The 22936-nt window shown below is 49.9% G+C and overlaps 1 protein-coding gene across 1 annotated transcript; it reads left to right on the top strand.

The window, feature by feature from the left end:
• The first annotated feature begins 11182 nt into the window (after window positions 1–11182).
• Window positions 11183–16029, top strand: LOC104337397 (C2 calcium-dependent domain-containing protein 4C-like). Its single transcript, XM_075432065.1, has 2 exons — window positions 11183–11266; window positions 11451–16029. Exon 2 carries the CDS (start codon window positions 11508–11510, stop codon window positions 12807–12809), a length of 1302 nt encoding a protein of 433 aa, XP_075288180.1. The 5' UTR covers window positions 11183–11266; window positions 11451–11507; the 3' UTR covers window positions 12810–16029.
• Window positions 16030–22936: the final 6907 nt, after the last annotated feature.

Here is a 22936-nt window from a genome sequence, read left to right as displayed (position 1 = left end):
CAGTCATTCACTGACAGCAATCCTCAGTTAATTCTTTCTTTTAATGTTATCTCACCATATAGATAAACTGTAAAGGATTTCTTTGCCTGGAGGACACGAAGTGCTGCTAACTTAAACTGATTTATGAAATGCTTTTCCAGAGTTTCACTGGGCGGCACACTGAAGACACTTTTCAACAAATATTTAAAATCAAAGCATTTGGTATGATAGCACAAGCCCAGGAGTGCTCTTTTTCTATTGTTTGCCACTCTTCTCAGTGGGAGAAATGTGCTCCTGCATAGTCCCTATCACTGTACCACTGAAAACATCCCTGAAGGGCTTGTATCACCGTAACTGTCATAACAGCTCCCTGATACCAGTGCAATACTTCAAAAAGAAAAAAAAACAGGTAAGACATCTACAAACCTGTAATTCATTTTGCAAGCTTCCTTTAGAAAACTGACTCAAGCCCAGTGTTGCTAGGGCTCTGCATACAGTTTCCAAGGGGCTTTGACTCAGATCTACCAGAAAGCAGAAGAGACTTGAATTATTCTCTTAGAGGAAGGCAAATTGTTGGCAGGTGAAGTAGGCAGTTGTTAATGACTTTCCACTTGCCTCAAACAGCTAATCTTTGAATGGACAGTGTGGGTTAAGTATCTGGGGGCTGAAGCTCTGCTGGCCTGGCTGCCACTTTAGCTGCTGTTGAATGTTATCACTTCATTGCTTTGCTAAAGCTGCTGAGCAGTAAATTGCGGAGTTTAATGTTTTAGTTGACCAAGATCAGTTATTCTTCCCAACTGGCTGATCATAGTAAAGAGGAAATAAGAGCAAGCAGCACACAGAGTGAGGGTGCTGCTGCTGTGTAGCTTGGTACCAGGCATATGGGAAGCCAGAGTGCTATGCTTGTTAGTGCCTGTGCCATTTGCTGGCCTTCAGTTTGCTGGTAGTTCTGCTTAATTAAAAACAGCAGGAGCAAATTGACGGCTTTCTGATCCTGGCCCTACTGTCTGAGGAGTGCTGATGAGGCAGACGCTGCTCTGGCACAGAAATGAGAAGTAATGTCTGTCCTAGAGGCCAGAGAGGGGGTTTTCTCCATGAAGGTGAGACAGCACCTTTCAGGTGTTTTTAGCCCCAGAGACACTTAGGAGGGGTTGGCCCCTGCCCTCCCTGTATTTACATGGCTGATTGTCTGTATATAAATGGATTAGGGGTAGAACAAGACTGCTGCCTGTGAAGTTGCCGCTTATTCAGGTGGGAGGAAAATACAGAACCTGCTGGATCACCTGGCTGGCTTCATACTTAGCTCTGAGGATGGTGCTGCTGACTGGGAAGAAAGAGCTTTCCCACAGCTATGGCCTGGAAAAGGTATTTCCTGATATCCCTTCTTCTGTCTCAATGAGCTGTCCATGCAGCTTCTTAGAAGACTGGTGCTAGGAGAAGCATTTTCCAGAGCTTTCATTTTATTTGTTATTTTGAGACAAAGTGGTGAAAGGTACTTGCAAGTGCTAGAAAAGAGAGGAAAGTGTCTTTTACTTTACAGGCATGGGCAGCAAAAACCCCAGAACTGTCCCAACGGCTGAAGTATGGGGTTCTGCCATGCTTGCGAGTAGCACGAAGCCTCCCTTGAAGCACACGCCGCCAGTGGGCCACAGCCTGTTTTCTCTGAAGCAGTGTTAAGGGGTGGAGGAGGTTCCCAGCGCACAGTGCTGTGTGTTCTGTCCACATCGGCTGCTCCAGTCAGAGGATGCTGGCTGTGGGGGATGAGGGAAGGACCCTGCAGCTGTGTTCAGACTTAGAGCTTGCCCAAGGCAATCAAAGAGGAGACAGCTGAACAATAAAGGGTTTAGTTTTGTCCTCCCCACTTCAGCAAAGCTCCTCACCATGTAACAATTTTTACAAAGTGCCAGAGAATGTTATGGTCATGTGAGCCTATTTCTACTTCTCCCAGTGGGAATATATGTGGCAGCAATAATTTCAGATAGGTTTTCTTTATATAGTAATAGCTAGCTGTATGTTTGAACATTTTGTGTTTGGGAGCAGTAGTTAAAGCATTTGTTTTCTCATGCCTACGGACTCCCTGCCTTGGAAGGAATTTTGTCAAAGTAAATCCTTGCCTTTCTCACACTCTTCCTACTTGCTGCTGTGAGCCAGTGTTTTTCTCCAGGCATTTTTAACCTCACTTCCTACACTTCTCTGGTTGCAAACCATTAATGGTAGATATTTAATGCTGGGAGGATGATCCACAAAATCCCCCAAAGCATTGTCTTTATTCCAGGGTGTTATTACAGTATCTTGTGAATTTTCTTCTAATTTTCTTTCAAATGAAATTTCAGACAATCAGTTTCCTCCTGATAAGAAAATTGTCACTGCCTGTTTTCATCTGCTCCATAAGACCAAAACCAACACCATCACAAAATTCTGAGCCGTTTCCCAAAGTTGCCTGAAGTCTACAGGGCTCTTTACATTGGCTCTTGGAATCAGATTCTGCTTACTGGTATCAGTTTCATTAATGGAATTTTTTTTCCCAACCACTGATATTCTAAATGACTTGTTCTCCAAATATGCAAGGGAGGTAATCGCAGATCATCTGTATGACGATCTGCATGGTCAGGGCTATAGCAGGCCCTGTTTTTTAAATGGAATGTAAAAATGTGGAACACTTTCTCATGTCAGAAAATACTTCTGCAGAAACACAACTTAGTGGACAGAAAACTAGAACCTAGCTGCTGAAATGCTGGGTCCTTCCAAAATGAAATTTCAGAAAGAACTGTCCTTCTGCATGCAGAAATGCTGAGGTCAGAGTCTGAGGTTGAAGACTCTAGCTTTGAGCTTTGCTTTGAATGTTATATTTCAGTGTACCAAAAGCAACACCTGTTTCTTAATTAGGTGCTGCTGGTTAGTGATACCCCTCTGAAATGTATCCCACTTAAAGATGTAACTCTCACAATTACGTGTCCTGCCTATCAGGATATCGAGGCCAATCTCATCAGTGTGCCACCTTCACATAGAAGAAATGTTCAACTAAATTTTACTACTCGGAGGATAGTCTTTTGTTATTCATGAGTTTTCTTTTTAATATTTAATCAGCAAGGACTAAGTGAAGCTGCTTGTGCTGGCTGGCTGTCTTAACTTGCTGCAAAGCAGGAATATTTCCAAGTCAAATCTTAAGTCCAATTAAGTCTAGGTGAAAGCTGAGATAAATGATTGGAGATTCACTGTGTGTGATCTGGAGAGGAGGAAGCCAGCTGAAGGCTGCTGCTCTTATGGGTGTCCCACACCCCCTGCACTTGCAGCACAGCATCCCTCCACCCAGCAGCTCCCACAGCACAATTCCCCACCTCGAACCCAAGAGTGGCTCCTGCTGCAGTGTCTGCCTGGGAATGGAGCTGGGATCACGGTGGGAACACCTGGAGGGCCTCCATGAGTGAATCATTGAGCTGTGGTATGGTTCCAGGTTCTCCGTGAGTTGCAGTATGGTCTTGGGCGCTCTCAGCCCATTGCAGTGCAACAGAGCATACCTGAACCCAGACACTCCTCCTTCAGCAACGCCTCAGTCTCTGTAGCTCATGGCAAGGGAAATACAGCAAAGAGATGTCTGCCAACACACCTGTTTTTTAAGTGTTAAACACTCTCAGTCAAGATCTAGCATGTTTTGACAAGGTGAATTATCCTCTTCGAAGTGGCCTTGGCTTGCTGCCCTGTTCGTTCTCATGAGCCTTGTTTGTACTAGCAGGTTGCTTCTTCAGCAATGTCATTTGGTGCGTTTAAGCTTCATACGTACTGTACCTGCAGGACATGCTGCAGCCAGCTAGGAAGCCCTGAGAATGTGTATTTTGGATGCATTAGAGTGCTAATCCTTCCTCTCTATTCTCAGTTTAAGGTTGTTTCTGATCTGTGCTCTTTGGGGAAGGACTTTTGTGTGTGTAACTAGGCTGGGGGGGAAGAGCTACTTGTTTAGTAAAACCTGCCAGTAAGTGTTTTGCAGTGCATAGAACAACCCCGCCATACTTCTGGAAATCAAAATCGCCTCACTGCAGGTTTCTGCTCCTTTTCAGAGCGTGGCATGGCACAGTTGTAGAGGAAACTCTCAATATTGCTATTTGTGCAAGTCATGGGCCGTGGCATGTGATGTCTAACTTGACAGTTTTAGCCTTGTGTCTTGAATGAAGATGACAAGCAGATAACTCCTAGGAGCTATTCTTCTGAAGAGTAACTAGTGACATTGTGATGCCTGGTTAAGGTGGTAGTGGTAGTTAATTATCCATTTGCTGACTCATAGAATCTTATCTTGAGGAATAAAATGGTATATAAAAATGACAAAAAATCAGCACATAGATCCATAGCTTTTCTCAAATATGACTTTGAGATGAGTGTAAATGTATTTTATCAATGGTTGAAATACATTCCTTCTGTGGACAAGCATAGTGCCGGGACTGTACTAGGGAACTAAATCCATCTTCTCTCTTTAACCTTGATAGAAGTGATTTTGACTGAACTTAAGTCTTGTGGAAATTTGTTTGCTTTGTAAAGCTTCATTTTTATTAAAAAATAGTGATGTTTATTTTTAATCATTTGTATTTGCATTTACTTGAAGCACAAAGAAGATAGAGAACAGCTTTTCTCAGTACATGCGTTATTCACCTTACAGGTGTAATATAACCTTTATACACAACCAATGTATTTAGAATACGTGAGAATTACCATGAAATTAGACTAAATTTAAGTATGGGACTAAAGTGGAGAAAATGTTCTTCTATCAAGGCTACCAGAACAGAGATAGCTGCATGAAGTGCTTTGATGTTTATGCTTTTCTTCTAAGCAGGGAATCTGAAATCAACGTGTTTTTGTAGATGAGGAGCAGCTAAGGACTTTAGGCTTGTCTCGTTTGGAGAAGCAGAGGCTGAGGGGCGACCTTGTTCCTCTCTGCAGCTTCCTGAGGAGGGGACGTGCAGAGGGAGATGCTGAGCTCCTCTCCCTGGGATCCAGTGATGGGATGTGTGGGAGTGGTTCGAAGCTGCACCAGGGGAGAGCCAGACTTAACATTAGGGAGCATCTCTTTACCGAGAGGGTGGTCAAACACTGGAGCAGGCTTCGTAGAGCGGTGGCCGATGCCCCGAGCCTTTTGGTGTTTGAGGCATTTGGACAAAGCCTGTGATAACATGCTTTAACTTTTGGTTAGCCCTGAGTTGGTCAGGCAGTTGGACTAGGTGATCCGTGTAGATCCCTTCCAGCTGAAATATTCTATAAATTGCAAAGTTGCACTGCCTGATTTTTTTTTTTTTTCTTTACCCTCAGGAAAATATAATTCTCAACTTGCATTAACTGGGGTATATCCTGCTACAAGCCACAGCACAGCAACTCTGTGAAGCCATGAGATGAATGGTGGTCAGTACTGCTGTAACACAGCACATCCCTGTGAAAAGAGCTGATCTGTTTGGTGGATTTTTTTTCGGGAAATCCTTAGAAGCATTTACCTGGCCTTGTGGAGAGAAGCCTGCCTTGAAATCAGCCTAGATAGATGTATCGAGGGAACAAACAGTCCAAAGCTGAACTCACAGCAAGACAAGGAATCCAGGTTTTGGGAAGCTTGCTTTTCCAGGTAATTGGCTGAACTGAGCAGTGGAGCTCATTTCACTCCAAGCATGGGAAATGTAGATAATGAATTGCCTGTTGGGTGATATATTTCATGATCCTTGTAGCCTTTTAAATATTTTTCCAGTGTTACATGTCTGCCTGACGAAGTTACTGGCAGTCTGGAGTTCTTTATGTGCCACTGTCGTGGAAGATGCCCCTGTTTGTCCATTCATGCCTGAAGGGATCCTTGTGTGTAACAGCTCTCCAGTCTGTTGTACAGCTTAGCAGTGCCATGCTGCCCACAGCGTTGTAACTACAGCTGGACAGGGAGCAGAAAAAAATCCTATCAATCCAATTAGAAATGCTGTCATTAAAACCACAGAAAATCATAACATTATAAGTAAGAGACTTGAACAGCAAACATCCATTTGAATCTAGGTAATTCTGTAGAGCCTAATATAGGATAGTGGCAGCATTATATTCTGGGAGAAAATCTTGAGGCTTTTTCTCAGGAATATTTGTACACCTCAAGCTGAATTTCAGTTTCTGACGGGCATTTTATGAGACTATTCAATGTTTTCAGCTCTCACTAGGAATATTTCATAAAAAATTTCCCATGATACATCATTTCTTACTTTCACTGGACAAAGACAAGCCTGATAACCTGCTATACTGCGTAAGTATATTGCTCCAGTTCAGTGAATGCTTGGCTTTAAATTTTTATTTGTTCCCGAGTAAAATCCACGAAGCTGCTACTTATGTATAATGCTTTTCATGATATCTGTAACAGGTAACTGTTGTAACTGACCCACAGAAGAGAATATGTGTATCCAGAGTCTGCTTATCCTGTTGATCGGCATGATGTGTAGATACCTAGGGAATACTGAAAAACCTATTCACCCTCAAGTCACCCTGTTCCCCAGGCTCTGTTGGCTGTAGGCACTTAAATCAGTGATGTTCATTTAATTCAAAACTTCAAATCTTTTCCAAGGGGAAGGACAACAATAAGCAAGAATTAATTCTATTATCCAGCAAAGTTACCTTCAGGTATTCAGTCGATCCAGTCAAAGCCAGTGATCTGCTTTTCTTGTGACCAGCTCCTTTTTATTATAGTAGAACTTGTTCTGTGCAAGGAATGCACTCTCTTGTTAGTGATGGCTATAGAAACTAAACTTCCACAATAAAATAGTATATTGGGTTTTATGCTTCACAAGTAGAATAAAATCTAGGGAAAATATTTCTGATGGATATTTAGAAGTACTAACTGTTAATAAGTGGAGTAGGTGTGTTTTGGGAGAGGTGTTGAGCATTTTTTACCATTCAAGGGAAAATCAGTATTAAATAATCTTTCATACACTGGCAGCGATGTAATTAAACAAGCTGATAGGGTAAGAAATAAGGAATGAGGCTACTCAAACTTATTTACTGGCACGTGTTTATGAACAAATTCTTATTTCTGTTTGAGAGAATGGAATAAAAGGTTTCTCAGATGATGCCGTTTAAGCTTTAAAGGAGAAGAGCAGTTTCGGAAAGGATGTTAGTCATTACTTGGTAGGTTGCTTGAACACAGAAAATGCAAGAAAGACTTAATTCCCTTTTTCATTAGAGCTATTATTTCATCTCTCCCAGCTTTATCCATATTCATGCCTGCTTAGAGGGTTCCTTGACACAGCTGAGCTTGGGAATTGCTGTTAGCAAAAGTTAGACCCTTCCTTCGTGACAAAATGTGTGACAGACAAAATGGGCTGGAACAGCTCATCTACTCCTGCGCACCAAATTGTTGCTGGGGAAAATATTTCTTTAACTGATTACAATGCTAGATTAGCTTTTCAATAAATGGCATCCAAATCTTATTGGCCTTGGACAGCATTCTTCATCTGAAGTACGTCTCATGCGAGAAGCTGGGTTTCGCATTATGGGGTATTAAATGCTCGAAAGCATGCAGGGAGAAGAAATTTAGAAAGTATGCAGGGAAAAGAAACGTAACATCGTGTAGACAGAGTAATGACACTATATTTTCAGACTTGAAATAGACATGAAATAGGTACTGCCTGGAACTGGGTGTGTTTCCACTGCAAACACAGAAAGGCATTTAAAGCCCGATGCAGTTCGATCCCTGCACAGCCCTGTCCTTCAGACTGAGAAGGGGGTTTTTTTGTGTTGACTTCAGGGGCAGTGGAATTAGGGACAGCATAACCTTCTTGGATTTTGCACGGCAAATGTCAGCTTCCTGTCACAGGACCATGTAATATGCTGGAAAGAACGATTTCTTTAGTTGGTGCCTTTAGATGTTTGCAGTTCATACTGTGGGTACTTGAGATTCTTCGCATAAAGTCCCAAAGTGCCCAAAGGGCCCTGCTGCTCCTGTGCTCTTGCTGCCAAGTGGCTGTGGGGCATCTGCTCTTTCATTTTTTCAGTTAAAGGAGCATGGACACTTCCCATAAAGCAATGCAGAAATTTGCCTTTGCTGATGAGGTAAAATATGAGCTAGTATACGATACAAAGTAAGAGAAGAAAGATAAAGTTTTCAGATAACATTTGGTGAACCCCTGTGACTACTTTGTACTCCTACGCAAGCAATGCAGAATGACTTGATTTAGGGCAGAAGTGGTGAGCAGGCTGCTGACAGAGATCTTTGACCTTTGTCCGCAGGACAGGAGCAAACCAATGCGCTGTAAATTTGCTCATTATGTCAGTCTCTAATGCAAAAAAATTAATATGTAAGTGCCTCTCAGTTGGCGGAGGTTCTTTTTTTTAAGAAGCTACGGCTGAATTGGTGCAGCTTTCTTTAGGAAGATAAAACTTTAGAAACCTCAGAAGCCTGAGGAATTTCTGGATATCTGAGGTAGTATAATGCACTAAGCCATTTCTGTTGCTTTAAGAATGGTAAGCTGTTATGTGTTGTCTCATCTGCACCTGTCTTCCCCACCTCCCCCTTCCACAGCAGGGCCAGGAGTTTTTCCTGTCCCACTCATCTTGGCTGCACAAGGAGGGCCCCGCGTTCCCTGGTGCACATCACCCAAAGGCCATCAGCCCCCTGCCACCTCCCGCCTCAGCCCGCTGTGAACCACTGACCCCAGGGAAAGGTTTTCCTGTGCACTTCCAGGCCCTTGAACCCGTCAGTGCCATTGGTGAAGACCTGGAGAGCAGTTCTGGATGTGCGTGATCATTCCAGGCAGAGATGTCTGTTACCATAACAGCTGCACCGGATGGGCCTTGCTGTTGTACGGGATGATGATGTTCTCCTCCCTTGTCAGAAATACGCTGTGGCAGTTTGTGTGTCTGTGTGTGGGCAACGTCCCTGCGCTCAGCAGCTTGCAGAACTGCTGCTCTTTTGTTAATCAATAACCAGGACATTGCTATTGTTCGCAGGAGAACGGAATGGTTTGTAAACTAAACACTGAATTAAAAACCCGAATTGGCTCCGGTGAACAAGAGCGAGAAGGTTTCTAGGGGTCTGGCACGCTCAGTGTTGGGCACATTTCGGCTGACAGCCGGGACCAGGATGGGGCCCGGGGGAGTGGGGCCGGCTGTGGGCTTCCTGCGCCAGGCGACGACACAACGGCAGCCGGGGGGGAATCAGTGCGACGCAGGGGGGGGAAAAACCCAGGCTTCATCCCGTGCTGCTCGGTCCGAGGTTCCCTTCCGTCGCAGCTTTCCTAGCCCAGGGCCGCACTCCAGGGTTTCACCTGTTATTTGTTATACAATGGGAGTTGTAATAAAGCCTTGCCACAAATTAGATCGCTTCCGGTTTAAAAGTGGTTTATTGCAGACATTTTTTCTAGCAGCAGGAAGTCTTGTTGGCAGCAGATTTTAATTATGCTTTGAGGCTAATCAAGGAAAGAGGAACTGCTCTAAACACAGGAAGCTAAACAGCTCATCCTGCGTTGGAGTGCCTATTTCCATGGGGAATGCGCAAGCACTGGAGTGTCGCTGAACTCCTAGCGCGGCAGCAATCTGTTAAAGAGCTGTAAAGTGCGGGCTGTATCAGGCAGGGGAGGATACGCACCCTGGTGCTGGCACCTGCGCTCTCTTGGCAGTCACCGGAGGGAAGGAGAGATGCTGAATCACCCTCCGGAAAAACCCCAGCTCTTTTCACCACCTGCAGAGGAAGCCAAAAGAGACTCCATGGAAATCGGATGCCTGAAACAGGGTAACTGCTTTATCTGGCCGCTGCCTGGTGCTGACTGTGGACTCAACATACCTCAGGGTAATGGCCATCATTGCTGTGTCTGAACTACTTCTTCTGTGAACTGTTACTGGAGGTAGTAAGGTTCCCACTAAAAAGCTCAATTCTCGTAATTTTTCTCCATTTTTAGAGTCAAATCTTTCTTTGGCATTACAAGCAGAGGTGTTTATGTTGGAACGAAGCTCACTTACCCTTTGGAAGCTGCATGTGGCATGTAATGCGTGGTGCGTAGTACTATGTCGCCTGGTCTGAATGGGTAGCGGTGATGTGGCATGCACTCTGCTTCCCAAAGGAGAGCACCCCAGTGCCTCCGCCAGCTCCTCTTACAGTTCTGCTGAAAACTCTCGTTAGCTGGGGAAAGTGCAGACCCTCTCTTGAAGCCTCTAAATTGGATTGGAGATTTTCTGAACCGTGCTCGCAGCAAGTCTGTTTAAGGTGCCAAAGCACTGGCTACTGAAGCGTTACTGGGGCATTTGGGGCGTCCTGAACCTTTCTACAAAGCATGGCAGAAAGACTCTTCTCTCGTTTGAAGCGCTAGAGGATTATTATGAAAGTGAAGCTTAAATGGTGTGAGGCAAGGCTCAGGCCCTGAGCGGACGTGTCCCTGCTACATCTTCCAGCAGCTTTGAAACACTCCCTGCCCTGAAACACGTTTGATTCTCTGACCACATCCAGTCTCGTTCAGGCACTCGGTAAACATGATTTTCAGCTCTTTGGGGGGAAAGGGGAAGACGGACAATGATTTGTCTGTGATTGCTGTGTTACGGGCACGCAGCCCACCTCTCTGGCAGCTCTCCTGGCTCTGCAGGGCAGGTTCCTATAGATTCCTCCGGGCTCTGCAGGGCAGGTTCCCGGCCCCGCTGCCGGTGTCGGCGCCGGGCGGGGGGCTCGGGGGGGGGGAGCGGCGCGGTTCCCTTCCGCCGGGCTGGGGCGGCACCGGGCCGGCTGACCGCCGAGACGCCGGGCGGGGGGCCAGGGCCGTCCGCCCCCCGCTCCTCCCGCCGCGGCGTGTCCTGCTTCGCTGCGGCCGTGGGCCGGGCCCTCCGCGCCGCCGCCTCCTTCTCCTCCTCCTCTTCCTCCCTCCGCCTGAGAGCGGGAGGGCCGGCCGGCAGACACCTTTGCTTCCTCCCTCCCTCCCTCCCTCCCTCCTTCGCTCCATCCTTTCCTCCATCCATCCCTTCCTCCTGATACCCGTAAATTCTTCAATTCCATCTTTCCACGGTATCACTCCGTCCCTCGCTCCCTCCATCCCTCCCTCCCTCTATCCCTCCGTTCCTCGCTCCCTCCGTTCCTCCCTCTATCTCTCCGTCCATCCATCGCTTCCTCCGGCCCTCGCTCCCTCCCTGCCCTCCCCCGATCCCTACCCGGTCCCTCCCCCGGTCCCTCCCCGCTCCCTCCCTCCCGGCCCGGCGCGGCGGTGGGAGGCGCCGGGGGCGGCAGAAAAGGCCGTGTCGGTACGGGGTCCCCCCGCAGCCCCCAGCCCGGCGGGAAGGAGAGAGGGGCCCGGCCTCTGCGGGGGGACAGGTACGGGGGTGCCCTGCCCGAGGCTGGGGGGCCTGGGCACTGTGCGGTCTCTTCAGCGGCCCGGCGGCGCCGAGGGCAGGGGCTGCGCTGAGCCCTGGGCTGGGGCAGTTGGTGCCAGCCCTGCCCGGCTGCAGCTCGTCCCGGGAAGACGCGGGTGTGCTTCTGCCTCTCCCTGTCTCCGCAGGCACCTTCGGACTCCCAAGCTTTTCCCCCCGTGAGGACCACCGGCCCGGCCACAGCGATGTGGATCTTGGAAAAGATCCGAGCGTCGCATGAAAGTGGAAACCTCCCTCGGTCCTCTTTCCTGGGACTGCCACCCGGCCAAAACCTGACCGAAAAGGCCCGGCTGGGGGCTGCTGCTTTTCCGAATGTGCTCACCCCGGACAGAATCCCCGAATTCTGCATTCCCCCCAGGCTGACCAGCTCTGGTCCCGTGAAGGGCACTGGCTCCCACCAGGACCTCTGTTCCGAGGACACAGACCCTAATCCTCCTGGCTACAGCCCCAGCTCTGCCTTGCCGCACCTCATTCAGGTGGAAAGCGTGGAAGAGGTGCTAGCTGTGGAGGAAGAAGGCACCAACTCGGACCCACAGTCCCAGGCAGCGCTGTCCCTGCCCCACTTCCCCAGAGCCCCCACGTCCTACGGCTTCTGCACTCTGCTGGAGAGCCCTCACACCCGCAGGAAGGAGTCCATCTTCCACGGCCACCCGCGTCGGGCTCTGCCCGGCCTGACGCTCTCCCGATCCAGGGCCAACACCTTCGTCGGCAAAGGGAGTATGTCTAACCCCATCGCCATCAGCTTTGCCTCCGGGAGGCTGGCTCCCAAGCCCCTCTCCCTGCACAGGCAGGGTGCCTGTGACAGCGACACTGCCTCCTCCAGCGACTCCTCACCTTTCAGCTCTCCGCTGCTCAGCCGGTCGCCTCCCAGACCTTGCTCCCTGGCCAAAATGCAAAGTCAGGAGGGGTTGCTCTGCCGAGCGCTGAAAGCCAGGAACAAATCCAGCGTGGCCAGGAACAATTCTCTCTCCACAGAGGAGAGCAGCTCCACTGATAACAGCCCCCGTGCCGTCAGACGGGCCTCCGAGGGGCTGCTTGCCACGCCGGGCTTTAGCACGTCCTGTTGCCCCGTCTTTCCCCCGGACCTGGCCCGCAGTCGGGAGCGGCTGGTGGGGGAGAGCACTGCGGTGGTGGGCAAGGGGGGCACGCTGAGGCTGTTGGCCGAGTACTGCTCGGAGAACGAGAGGCTGCGGATCCGCCTGATCAGCGCGGAGGGTTTGTACGACGACTCTGTAGAGCCCAAAACTATAAACTGCTGCATCACCTTCTCCCTGGTGCCGGGGAAGACGCAGAAGCAGAGAAGCACTGTTATAAAGAGGAGCAGAAATCCCATCTTCAATGAGGACTTCTTTTTCGATGGCATTGCAGAAGCAGAGCTACACAGCCTTGCTGTGAGGATGAAAGCGATGAATAAAGGGTGCAGCATGAAACGGGATTATGCCTTAGGGGAATGGCAGTTGTCTGTAATGGCTATGTTGTCAGTGTAATACTTCAAACGTTCAAACCGACTGATTTTGTCTTCTGAAAGTTTTCTACTAAACAAAATTGTGGGTTGATTTTATATCCTTTTTTTTTAATTAGTTTAAAGAATACTTTAAAGCACTGCATTGCTTGGTGTTACTTTCATGCTGTTGTGCCTTACTTTGCTGCTTAACGCTTCAAACTCTGTGAGGTATTTGCTGTTAAATTAAAAGGTGGCTGTGGAGCAGATGTTCTGCCTGTGGAGTGGGAGAGGAGGGCAGAAGAGCTGGTTTGCCTTTAGGATAAAGTATTAGGCAGTTACCAAGTCAAAGCTCTTTTTTTTTTTTACAGCTTTCAGGGCAGGGAAGCGTTGTTGTTCGCTGGCTCTGGTCCCTGGGCAGGCACGCAGCAGGCGCTGAGCTCTGCTGCAGCTCGCAGGTGCTACGTCGGTCAGGCAGACCACTCTGACAGTGCTCGTGTTTACCACAATGAGCGTTTGAATGCACGCTGTGTTCGGGGAGGGGGAGACAGGGGTATACACTTTGTCAGGGAATCAGCCCTGCTCTTCCAACGCAGGTGGAGGATTTGGATTCCCAAACCAGATGTAAGCTTGTGTTGAGGGTAAAAAGATGGACTTCTGAGCAGCAGCGAAAAGCCAGTGCAGGCGGAGCTCTCCTTCGCTGCCCAGACCTCTGCTGTCATCGGTGCCCAGCGAGGCAGCTCCCGCCCGGAGTTGCCAGGGAGCTGGTGGTTGCTGTAGCACAGTTAGCATCTCCGTTCACCCTTCTTTTCCATGGCCGATTTCACAGCTGGTGGGATGAAGTTGTCAGGTAATTGTGGTTTGGTCAGGAATGTACCCTGGAGCTATAACCCGCAGCAATCCAGCTATCGAATCCTTTCTGGAACTGGAGCAGACAGGATAAGATATCAGTGTGGCAAAGGACAGTCTGGGGTCTCCGGGTTAAATTCCTGCTTCACCTAATGACTTGCTGCATACCTTGCTCAGGTCATCGTGATGAAATCAGGATAATCTTTCTCTGTCCTGCACCAGCAAACAGTGAGTGGCTGAGGCATGTGCTTTAACACTACGAGAAACACAAAGGTGCAAAGCTCCTGCATGCTTGAGGCCACCTTACCTTTATTTTTCCCCCCCTGCTGAGCTGGACTAGGGGCTGGGTAAAACAGACAGATTCATAGGAACTGCAGCTGTGCAAGTGGGGTGAGGCAGAAATTTCGTCTTGGAAGTCCAGGCCTGTTGCTGCCTCCCTTGACTAAGTTGCAGGCTTCAATATGTGAAAGGCAGAGAAACCTCAACGGAGGAGCAACCCACACAGGCGTGGGGCACAAAAGAGGAAGGTTTGCTTCTGCCTTCCCTGCGGGGCTGTGGGAACAGGGCCTCGCTCGTGCCAAATCTGCAGCTGAAAGGCTCTTTCAAAAAGACTTCCAGCAGATCCTCCCCCTGCCCTGTTCCGGCGAGAGCACGGCTGCCAGCAGATCATGGCACTGTTCATGGTGGGTTCTGGTGTTCCTTGGCCACTGAGTCTGATTCAGACTGAAGTACCCCAGGCAGGATTTTTTTTTCTTCTGATAGCAGAAAAATCCCAAAGGATATTCACTGTGACCATGAGTGCTCAGAAATGCCTGCTGCTAATCCTTGATCTAGCTCATGTGAGACGCTTCTAAAGAGAGAATCCTCACACAAAGGACAACTTGCACAGGAGAATGGGTGGGTATATTCCCAGAAGCTGATTAAAATCACATGGAATAACAATCCCTTCGTGCTAAAGGGAAGAATTAAATGTACTGACACGCTGCGCAGCTGGAGCTGGTGCACTGACACTTGCACCCTTGAACCTGGGCAAACTGACGACAAGGGAAAGCCTAAAAGAAGTGGGGAGAAGCGAAATTAAAAAATGTGACTTGGAGGAAGAATCAATAATGCTGAAAAAAATTAGGCCTATTTAACTGGTTATTGCATGGGGTCTCCCAAAGGAGGGCGGAGGGTCCTCTTCAGGCCCATTGCTCATCCACCATCACAGTTTTAGTTCTCAGGACTGAAGGTCTGCTTGCAGGTACACCCACACGGAGAAGGAGGCTGAGACAGCACAGAGAGAACCGTTCTGCACATCAGTGGATTGCGCAGAGCCGCACTGCAGCGGGTACCTGTCTCCCCTGCGATACGTGCCATGCCAGGGCAGTGCTGCGGACGCAGCGTGACGGAGCAGTGGGTGGGAAGGGGCCTCTGGAGACTGTCTCGCCAGGCTCCTGCTGGGTTGAGAGGGTCTCCGAGGACCAAGGCTCCACAACCTGCTCCGGAACGCTGCTCCAGTGTTTTACCACCCTAACAATAAAAAAGTTTTTCCTCCCACTGAAGTGGAATTCCCTGTATCTCCATTGCGCTCATTGCCTCTTGTCCTGCCACTGGATACCCCTGAGCAGAGCCTGGTTCCATTATCTTCACTCCATCCCATCAGATACTCAGATACATCAAGGACATCTTCCCTGAGCCTTCTCTTCTGCAGGCTGACAGACACAGTGTAATTACTGGCACAAAAGAAAAGTGCTTGCAGAGCCTCATCCTTCATCCTGGGAGAAAGCCCTCCCTTCCCGTCACAGGAAAATGAGTTCCAGCTGGGCTCATTGTCCTGGGTTTGGCCAGGACAGGGTTAATTTTCACCGGACTCCAGGAAGGGGCACAGCCGGGGGGTGGGGGCTGACCCCACCTGGCCAAACAGAGCCCGGTATTCCATACCATGTGCCGTCACGCTGGGTTCCGGTGGGGGAGGGGGGGGGAACTCACTCCCGGCTCGGGAGCGTGTGGCGCCGGTGCGGTCCGAGAGAGCGGGTCTGTTTTTGTTGTGTTTTCTCCTTATCTGTATCGTTGTTGTTACTGTTCCCTCTGTTTGCTGTTCTGTTAAACTGCCCTTATCCCGACCCACCAGTTTCTGCCTGTTTCTTTCCATTCTCCTCCGCACCGCGGCGGGGGGAGGGGCGGCCGCGTGGCGCTTTTGTTGCTGGCGGCAGCCGAAACCAAAACATTAAATTGGCGCCCAAGCGTGGGATAACGGCAGGGCTGAGCAGCTGGTGTTAAAACTGCTTTCTTACATTTTATTAAATTTTGTTATACGCATTTTTCTGTGTTAGTTAAACAGGCGCCAGTAAAAATGTTTCCGACTTTGTTCAGATGGCTCTGGTATCCCAATCCTTACTTGCAGTATGTATTCACTGCTGTGCTGTTTGTTACCTCGGGGAAAAAGATCAGGATGACGATTTTACTGTACTGTACGATATCGACTTATGACATGATAACATCACTGTGCATGAAATTAGGCTTGTATTTGCATGCGGCACTGCGGTCATTTCCATACCTCGGGTCCTATGTCTTAGAATTTGTGAATAATCAAACCCAGTCTGTGGGGAAAACCGGAGGGGATACCTCCCCCCACTCTTTCGCCCCCCTCTCTCCCTCAGGCTGGTCCTAACGGCTTTTGAGAATTTCGAGTACCCGTGGGATGCTCAGGGCAGCACTCTCCTATTGTTCTGTCTCCTGAATGGGTTTTGGATCTTGTTTAGGGTTAAACAAGTAGTTAAGAACATCATGCAGAGACCTGCCCCGGGGGCTGGATAGCTGTGAGTGGCTGGGTGTGTGGGACAGCATGGGCAGGTGTCTAGAGCAGTGGGCACCACCGGTGTTTTTTAAACTCACCCCTGAACAAATACAGAATCCGGACAATCTAGTAAAATATCTGCAAAAAGTGTGCTGCCACCCTGGGAACTCGAGAGAGACACAAATCACCACAATGTGCTGGGGTCTGGCCCACGCCTACCGAGCTGCCTTGTTCAACACTGTTCAGTGCCTTAAAGGGGAAAGGGGGGGAAGCGAAGCAGCAGGCACTGCGGCTGGCACTGCCCCCCCAGCCGGCCCTGCAGCCCTTCCAGCCCAGCAGGCAGTCACAGCCCCCCCGACCAGCACGGCCGCTGCTACAGCCACAGGGATGGCCCCGGCTCCCCCGGCGGGCACAGCAGCTGCTCCAGCCCCCACTCCAGCTGCAGGCATCGCGGCTGAGCCCAGTGACCAACCTGTGCCGGTAGCAGTCGCCCCCGTAAAACTACAGAGAGACGCAAAGAGAGCAGATCGCTGTGGGAGGGATGACGATGAGCCAGGGTCATCGCGGGAGATAGAGACAGAGATCATCACCCGGTCCCTGTCCCTGGGCGAGCTGCGAGACATGCGGAAAGATTTCAGCCGCCACCCAGGCGAGCACATTGCCACCTGGCTGCTGCGGTGCTGGGATAACGGGGCCAGCAGCGTGGAGTTAGAGGGCAAGGAAGCCAAGCAGCTGGGATCCCTGGCTCAGTTCTGAGCCTCTGGAGGAGACTTCTGTCAGGCGTGAGGGAGAGGTACCCCTTCAGTGACGATTTTGTATGCTACCCTGGCAAGTGGACCAATATGGAAAGGGGTATTCAGTACTTGAGGGAATTAGCTGTGCGGGAGCTGGTTTACTGTGACACAGACGATGAGCAGGTACCCACAGACCCAGATGAACTCCAGTGCTCACAATCCATGTGGAGGAAGTTTGTGCGGAGCGCACCATCCTCATATGCCAACTCACTGGCAATAGTAGACTGGAAAGGTAAAGAGGCACCAACAGTGGATGAGGTGGCTGTCTGACTCCGGCAATATGAGGAAAGTCTCTCTTCCTCCCTTGTCTCAGCCGTGGAGAAACTGGTCAAGCGACTAGAAAAGAATATGTCCTACTCCCCACCTGTATGGGCCAGTGTCTCAGCTATTAGGGGCAAGCGTTTCTCTGCTCAGGAGAGGGAATACAGAGGCTACACACCATGGGGCAGCCTGTGGTTCTACCTGCGTGACCACGGAGAGGACATGAGGAAGTGGGATGGAAAACCCACCTCAAGTCTAGAGGCACGAGTGTGTGAGTTGTGAGGTAAAACAATCACCAAAAGGGATTCTGTTAGGAAAAATGCTGCTCCAGTTTCCAGCAGCCAGCTCTCCAGACCAGGTAGACAGTTTGATTTTGATTCCGATCCTCTGGAGGGGACCTCCAAGTCATTTTTACAGCAGGTGAGCAGCAAATTCTCTGACCAGGATTAGATGGGCCCTGCCTCCAGCCAGGTGGAGGAAAGGGACAACTGCGTTTATTGGATAGTGTGGATTCGATGGCCTGGCACGTCAGATCCACAAGAGTATAAAGCTCTAGTGGACACTGGTGCACAGTGTACTTTAATGCCATCAGAGTTCAAAGGGTCAGAGTCCATTTGCATTTTGGGAGTGACAGGGGGGTCCCAAGAGCTGAGTGTATTGGAGGCTGAAGTGAGCCTCACTGGGCAGGACTGGCAGAAGCACCCCATTGTAACTGGCCCCGAGGCTCTGTGCATCCTTGGCATAGACTATCTTAGGAGAGGGTATTTCAAGGACCCAAAGGGGTATTGGTGGGCTTTTGGCATAGCTGCTGTGGAGACGGAGGAAATTAAACAGCTGTCCATTTTGCCTGGTCTCTCGGAGGATCCTTTCGTTGTGGGGTTGCTGAGGGTTGAAGAACAACGGGTGCCAACCGCAACCACAACGGTGCACCGGCGACAGTATCGTACCAACCGAGACTCCCTTCTCCCCATTCATCAGCTGATCCGCCAGCTGGAGAGTCAAGGAGTGATCAGCAAAACTCGCTCACCCTTTAATAGTCCCATATGGCCAGTGAGAAAATCTACTGGAGAGTGGAGACTGACAATAGACTACCGTGGCCTGAATGAAGTCACACCACCACTGAGTGCTGCCGTGCCAGACATGCTAGAACTTCAATATCAGCTGGAGTCAAAGGCAGCCAAGTGGTATGCGACAACTGACATTGCTAATGCATTCTTCTCCATCCCTTTGGCAGCAGAGTGCAGGCCACAATTTGCTTTCACCTGGAGGGGCATCCAGTACACCTGGAATCAACTGCCCCAGGGGTGGAAACACAGTCCCACCATTTGCCATGGACTAATCCAGACTGCACTGGAAAAGGGTGAAGCCCCAGAACATCTGCAGTACATCGATGACATCATTGTATGCGGTGACACCACGGAGGAAGTTTTTGAGAAAGGGGAGAAAATAGTTCAGATCCTTCTGACAGCCGGTTTCGCCATTAAGCGAAGTAAAGTCAAGGGACCTGCGCAAAAGATCCAGTTTTTAGGAATAAAATGGCAGGATGGGCGCTGTCAAATCCCAATGGATGTCATCAACAAAATAGCAGCTATGTCCCCACCAACCAGCAAAAAGGAAGCACAGGCCTTCCTGGGTGTTGTGGGTTTTTGGAGGATGCACATCCCAAATTACAGCCAAATTGTGAGTCCTCTGTACCACGTGACCCGGAAGAAGAATGATTTTGAATGGGGCCCTGAGCAACGACAGGCATTTGAACAGATTAAATGGGAGACAGTTCATGCCGTAGCCCTTGGTCCAGTCCGGTCAGGGCAAGATGTTAAAAACGTGCTCTACACCGCAGCCGGGGAGAATGGCCCAACCTGGAGTCTGTGGCAGAAAGCACCAGGGGAGACTCGAGGTCGACCCCTGGGGTTCTGGAGCCGGGGATACAAAGGATCCGAGGCCCGCTATACTCCCACTGAAAAAGAGATTCTGGCAGCATATGAATGCGTTCGAGCTGCTTCAGAAGTGGTCGGCACTGAAGCACAGCTCCTCCTAGCACCACGATTGCCAGTCCTGGGCTGGATGTTCAAAGAGAGGGTCCCCTCTACGCATCATGCCACCGATGCTACGTGGAGTAAGTGGGTCGCGCTGATCACCCAGCGCGCCCGAATGGGAAACCTCAGTCGCCCAGGAATTCTGGAGGTAATCATGGACTGGCCAGAAGGCAAAGATTTTGGAGCATCGCCAGAGGAGGAGGTGACACGTGCTGAAGAGGCCCCACTGTATAACCAGCTGCCAGAAGATAAGAAACAGCATGCCCTGTTCACGGATGGGTCCTGTCGCATTGTGGGGAAGCAGCGGAGGTGGAAGGCTGCTGTATGGAGCCCTACACGACAAGTTGCGGAAACTGCCGAGGGAGAAGGTGAGTCCAGCCAGTTTGCAGAGGCGAAAGCCATCCACCTGGCTTTAGACATTGCCAGTCGAGAGAAGTGGCCAGTGCTCTATCTTTACACCGACTCCTGGATGGTGGCCAATGCCTTGTGGGGGTGGTTGCAGCAATGGAAGAAGAACAACTGGCAGCGCAGAGGCAAACCTATCTGGGCTGCCCCATTGTGGCAAGATATTGCTGCCCGGCTGGAGCAGTTGGCTGTAAAAGTCCGTCACGTGGATGCCCACGTCCGTAAGAGTCGGGCCACTGAAGAACATCAAAACAACCACCAGGTAGATCAGGCTGCTAAGATTGAAGTGGCTCAGGTGGATCTGGACTGGCAACATAAGGGTGAACTCTTTATAGCTCGGTGGGCCCATGACACCTCGGGCCACCAAGAAACAGACGCGACATACCGATGGGCTCGTGACCGAGGGGTGGACTTGACCGTGGACACCATCGCACAGGTTATCCATGAATGTGAAACATGCGCTGCAATCAAGCAAGCCAAGCGGGTGAAGCCTCAGTGGTATGGAGGACGATGGCTAAAATATAAATATGGGGAGGCCTGGCAGATTGACTACATCACACTGCCACAAACCCGCCAAGGCAAGCGCTATGTGCTCACAATGGTGGAGGCCACCACCGGATGGCTGGAAACCTACCCTGTGCCCCATGCCACCGCCCGGAATACCATCCTGGGCCTGGAAAAACAAGTCCTGTGGCGACACGGCACTCCCGAAAGAATTGAGTCGGACAACGGGACTCACTTTCGCAACAGCCTCTTAGACACCTGGGCCAAAGAACATGGTATTGAGTGGGTGTATCACATCCCCTACCATGCACCAGCCTCGGGAAAGATCAAGCGGTACAATGGGCTGCTAAAAACCACTTTGAGGGCAATGGGAGGTGGAACTTTCAAAAACTGGGATACTCATTTAGCAAAGGCCACCTGGTTGGTTAACACCAGAGGGTCCACCAACCGGGCTGGTCCTGCCCAGTCAAAACCTCAGCGCCCCATAGAAGGGGATAAAGTCCCTGTAGTGCACATGCGGAACATGTTAGGGAAGACGGTTTGGGTTAGTCCTGCCTCGGGCAAAGGCAAGCCCGTCCGGGGGATTGCTTTTGCTCAAGGACCTGGGTGTACCTGGTGGGTAATGCGGAAGGATGGGGAAGTCCGATGTGTACCTCATGGGGATTTAATTTTGGGCGAGAATAGTCCATAAATAAATTGTATAAAGTTAATTGTTAAATAACCCTGTCACTGTCTGTTATCACTGTTACAATTGTTATATTTTGTACCAGTAGTAGCATAGTAAGAATCGTCCAGATTAAAGAAGGATGGACTTTTTTGATGAGAACCTAGCAGAGCACAGCGATGATGGAAGTGGACCTGGTTTTCAACAACTGGCATACAGCAACTTCATCAAGATCAACATCTCCTGCAGACTGTGGGCACGGGCCGCACCAGATACATCAGCCGTGAGCTCCGGATGCAGCAAGTGACCGCCCATCACCACACATCACCTCTCCTGCCACGGAAGACCATTACGACAGATGGAGCCTGAAGTCATGGATTAAATGAACTCAATGGACACTTTAGAGTGATGATCCATAGACTGAGGGAATGATATCTGGAGACAGGAGAAGTGGTGGTGATCAACTGGACCATGGGGGACCTGGGCATGACATAGATGGTATGGAATAAGGGATGGATAATGTCCTGGGTTTGGCCAGGACAGGGTTAATTTTCACCGGACTCCAGGAAGGGGCACAGCTGGGGGGTGGGGGCTGACCCCACCTGGCCAAACAGAGCCGGGTATTCCATACCATGTGCCGTCATGCTGGGTTCCGGTGGGGGAGGGGTGCGCAGCGGGAACTCGTGGCTCGGGACCGTGCGGCGCCGGTGCGGTCTGAGAGAGCGGGTCTGTTTTTGTCGTCTTTTCTCCTTATCTGTATCGTTGTTGTTACTGTTCCCTCTGTTTGCTGTTCTGTTAAACTGCCCTTATCCCGACCCACCAGTTTCTGCCTGTTTCTTTCCATTCTGCTCTGCACCGCGGCGGGGGCGGCCGCGTGGCGCTTTTGTTGCCGGCGGCAGCCGAAACCAAAACACTCATCTAGTCAGGTATTTAAAGAGGCGAAGGCTATGCCTTTGCTTGGCAGAAAGAAAATTGAGCTGTGTTTAAGGCTTTTTGAACACTGACTTATTTCTGAGCAAGTTCCTTAGAGACGTTTCATGGTAGGCCTGCCTGCTGGACGGTGGCTTGGTCCTCTGGCTGAAAGCAGCAGGAGACTTGCAGACCTGATTCAACGGCAGAGTTTCAACCTGGGAAGGACAGCTGGATTTGCCCGTGTTTCTCTGGTAAATAATCCAACTTCTGGTTTCTCCTGATAATATTCTTCTTTAATACAAGAACTTTGAATTAGGGCCCTGTTCAGCTACATTAGTCAGACTCAGGACTAAGTATGACCACAACACCAGACAGAAAACAGTTTTGGTGCTCCCACCCCCCTTCCCTTTCGTGCCTCTTTTTACATTTTGGTGTATTTGAGGGGTGTTGCTTGTCAGGGTGTTGTTCTTACCAGCAATGCAAAGCCGAAATGCAATGCAAACACTTTAATTTGTTGGAGTGTTTGAGGGCGTAGGACCTGTTTTCTTGTGCTCTGAGAGGTCAGCTAATCTGCAAGCGGTGAACTTCCCCAATGCTGCCTGTGCTGCGGCCGCTTTCCAAGAGTGTCAGCCTCACTGGGGCTGTTGGGTCAAACACCTGCGCAAGCAGACAGGAAGGCAACTGGGTACTTCAGCCTGGAAAAGCTGATGATGCCTCAGTGCTCGTGTGAGAGTCAACAGCAAGCAGAAAACCCACCTCCTGGCACCAGCAAACAGCTTCTCAAAGCTAATAAATCCTTGCTTCAGGAGTTTTCTGAACTTCTGAAATACCACAAAAATACAGTAGCATAAATGACTCTCTCCGGCAGAATTCCCCTTTTGGGGTAGGCTGATGAGCTGCATTCAGTTGTGTTCGCTGGTGGGAAGACCACCTCGAAATTTTGTGGTTTTTTTTTTTTAAAAAATCCGG

This window comes from Opisthocomus hoazin, chromosome 10 (genome assembly GCF_030867145.1).
Source record: "Opisthocomus hoazin isolate bOpiHoa1 chromosome 10, bOpiHoa1.hap1, whole genome shotgun sequence".
Classification (NCBI taxonomy): Eukaryota; Metazoa; Chordata; class Aves; order Opisthocomiformes; family Opisthocomidae; genus Opisthocomus; species Opisthocomus hoazin.
The sequence above is the reverse complement of the archived record's forward strand: the minus strand, read 5'-3'. Positions and strand labels throughout refer to the sequence as shown.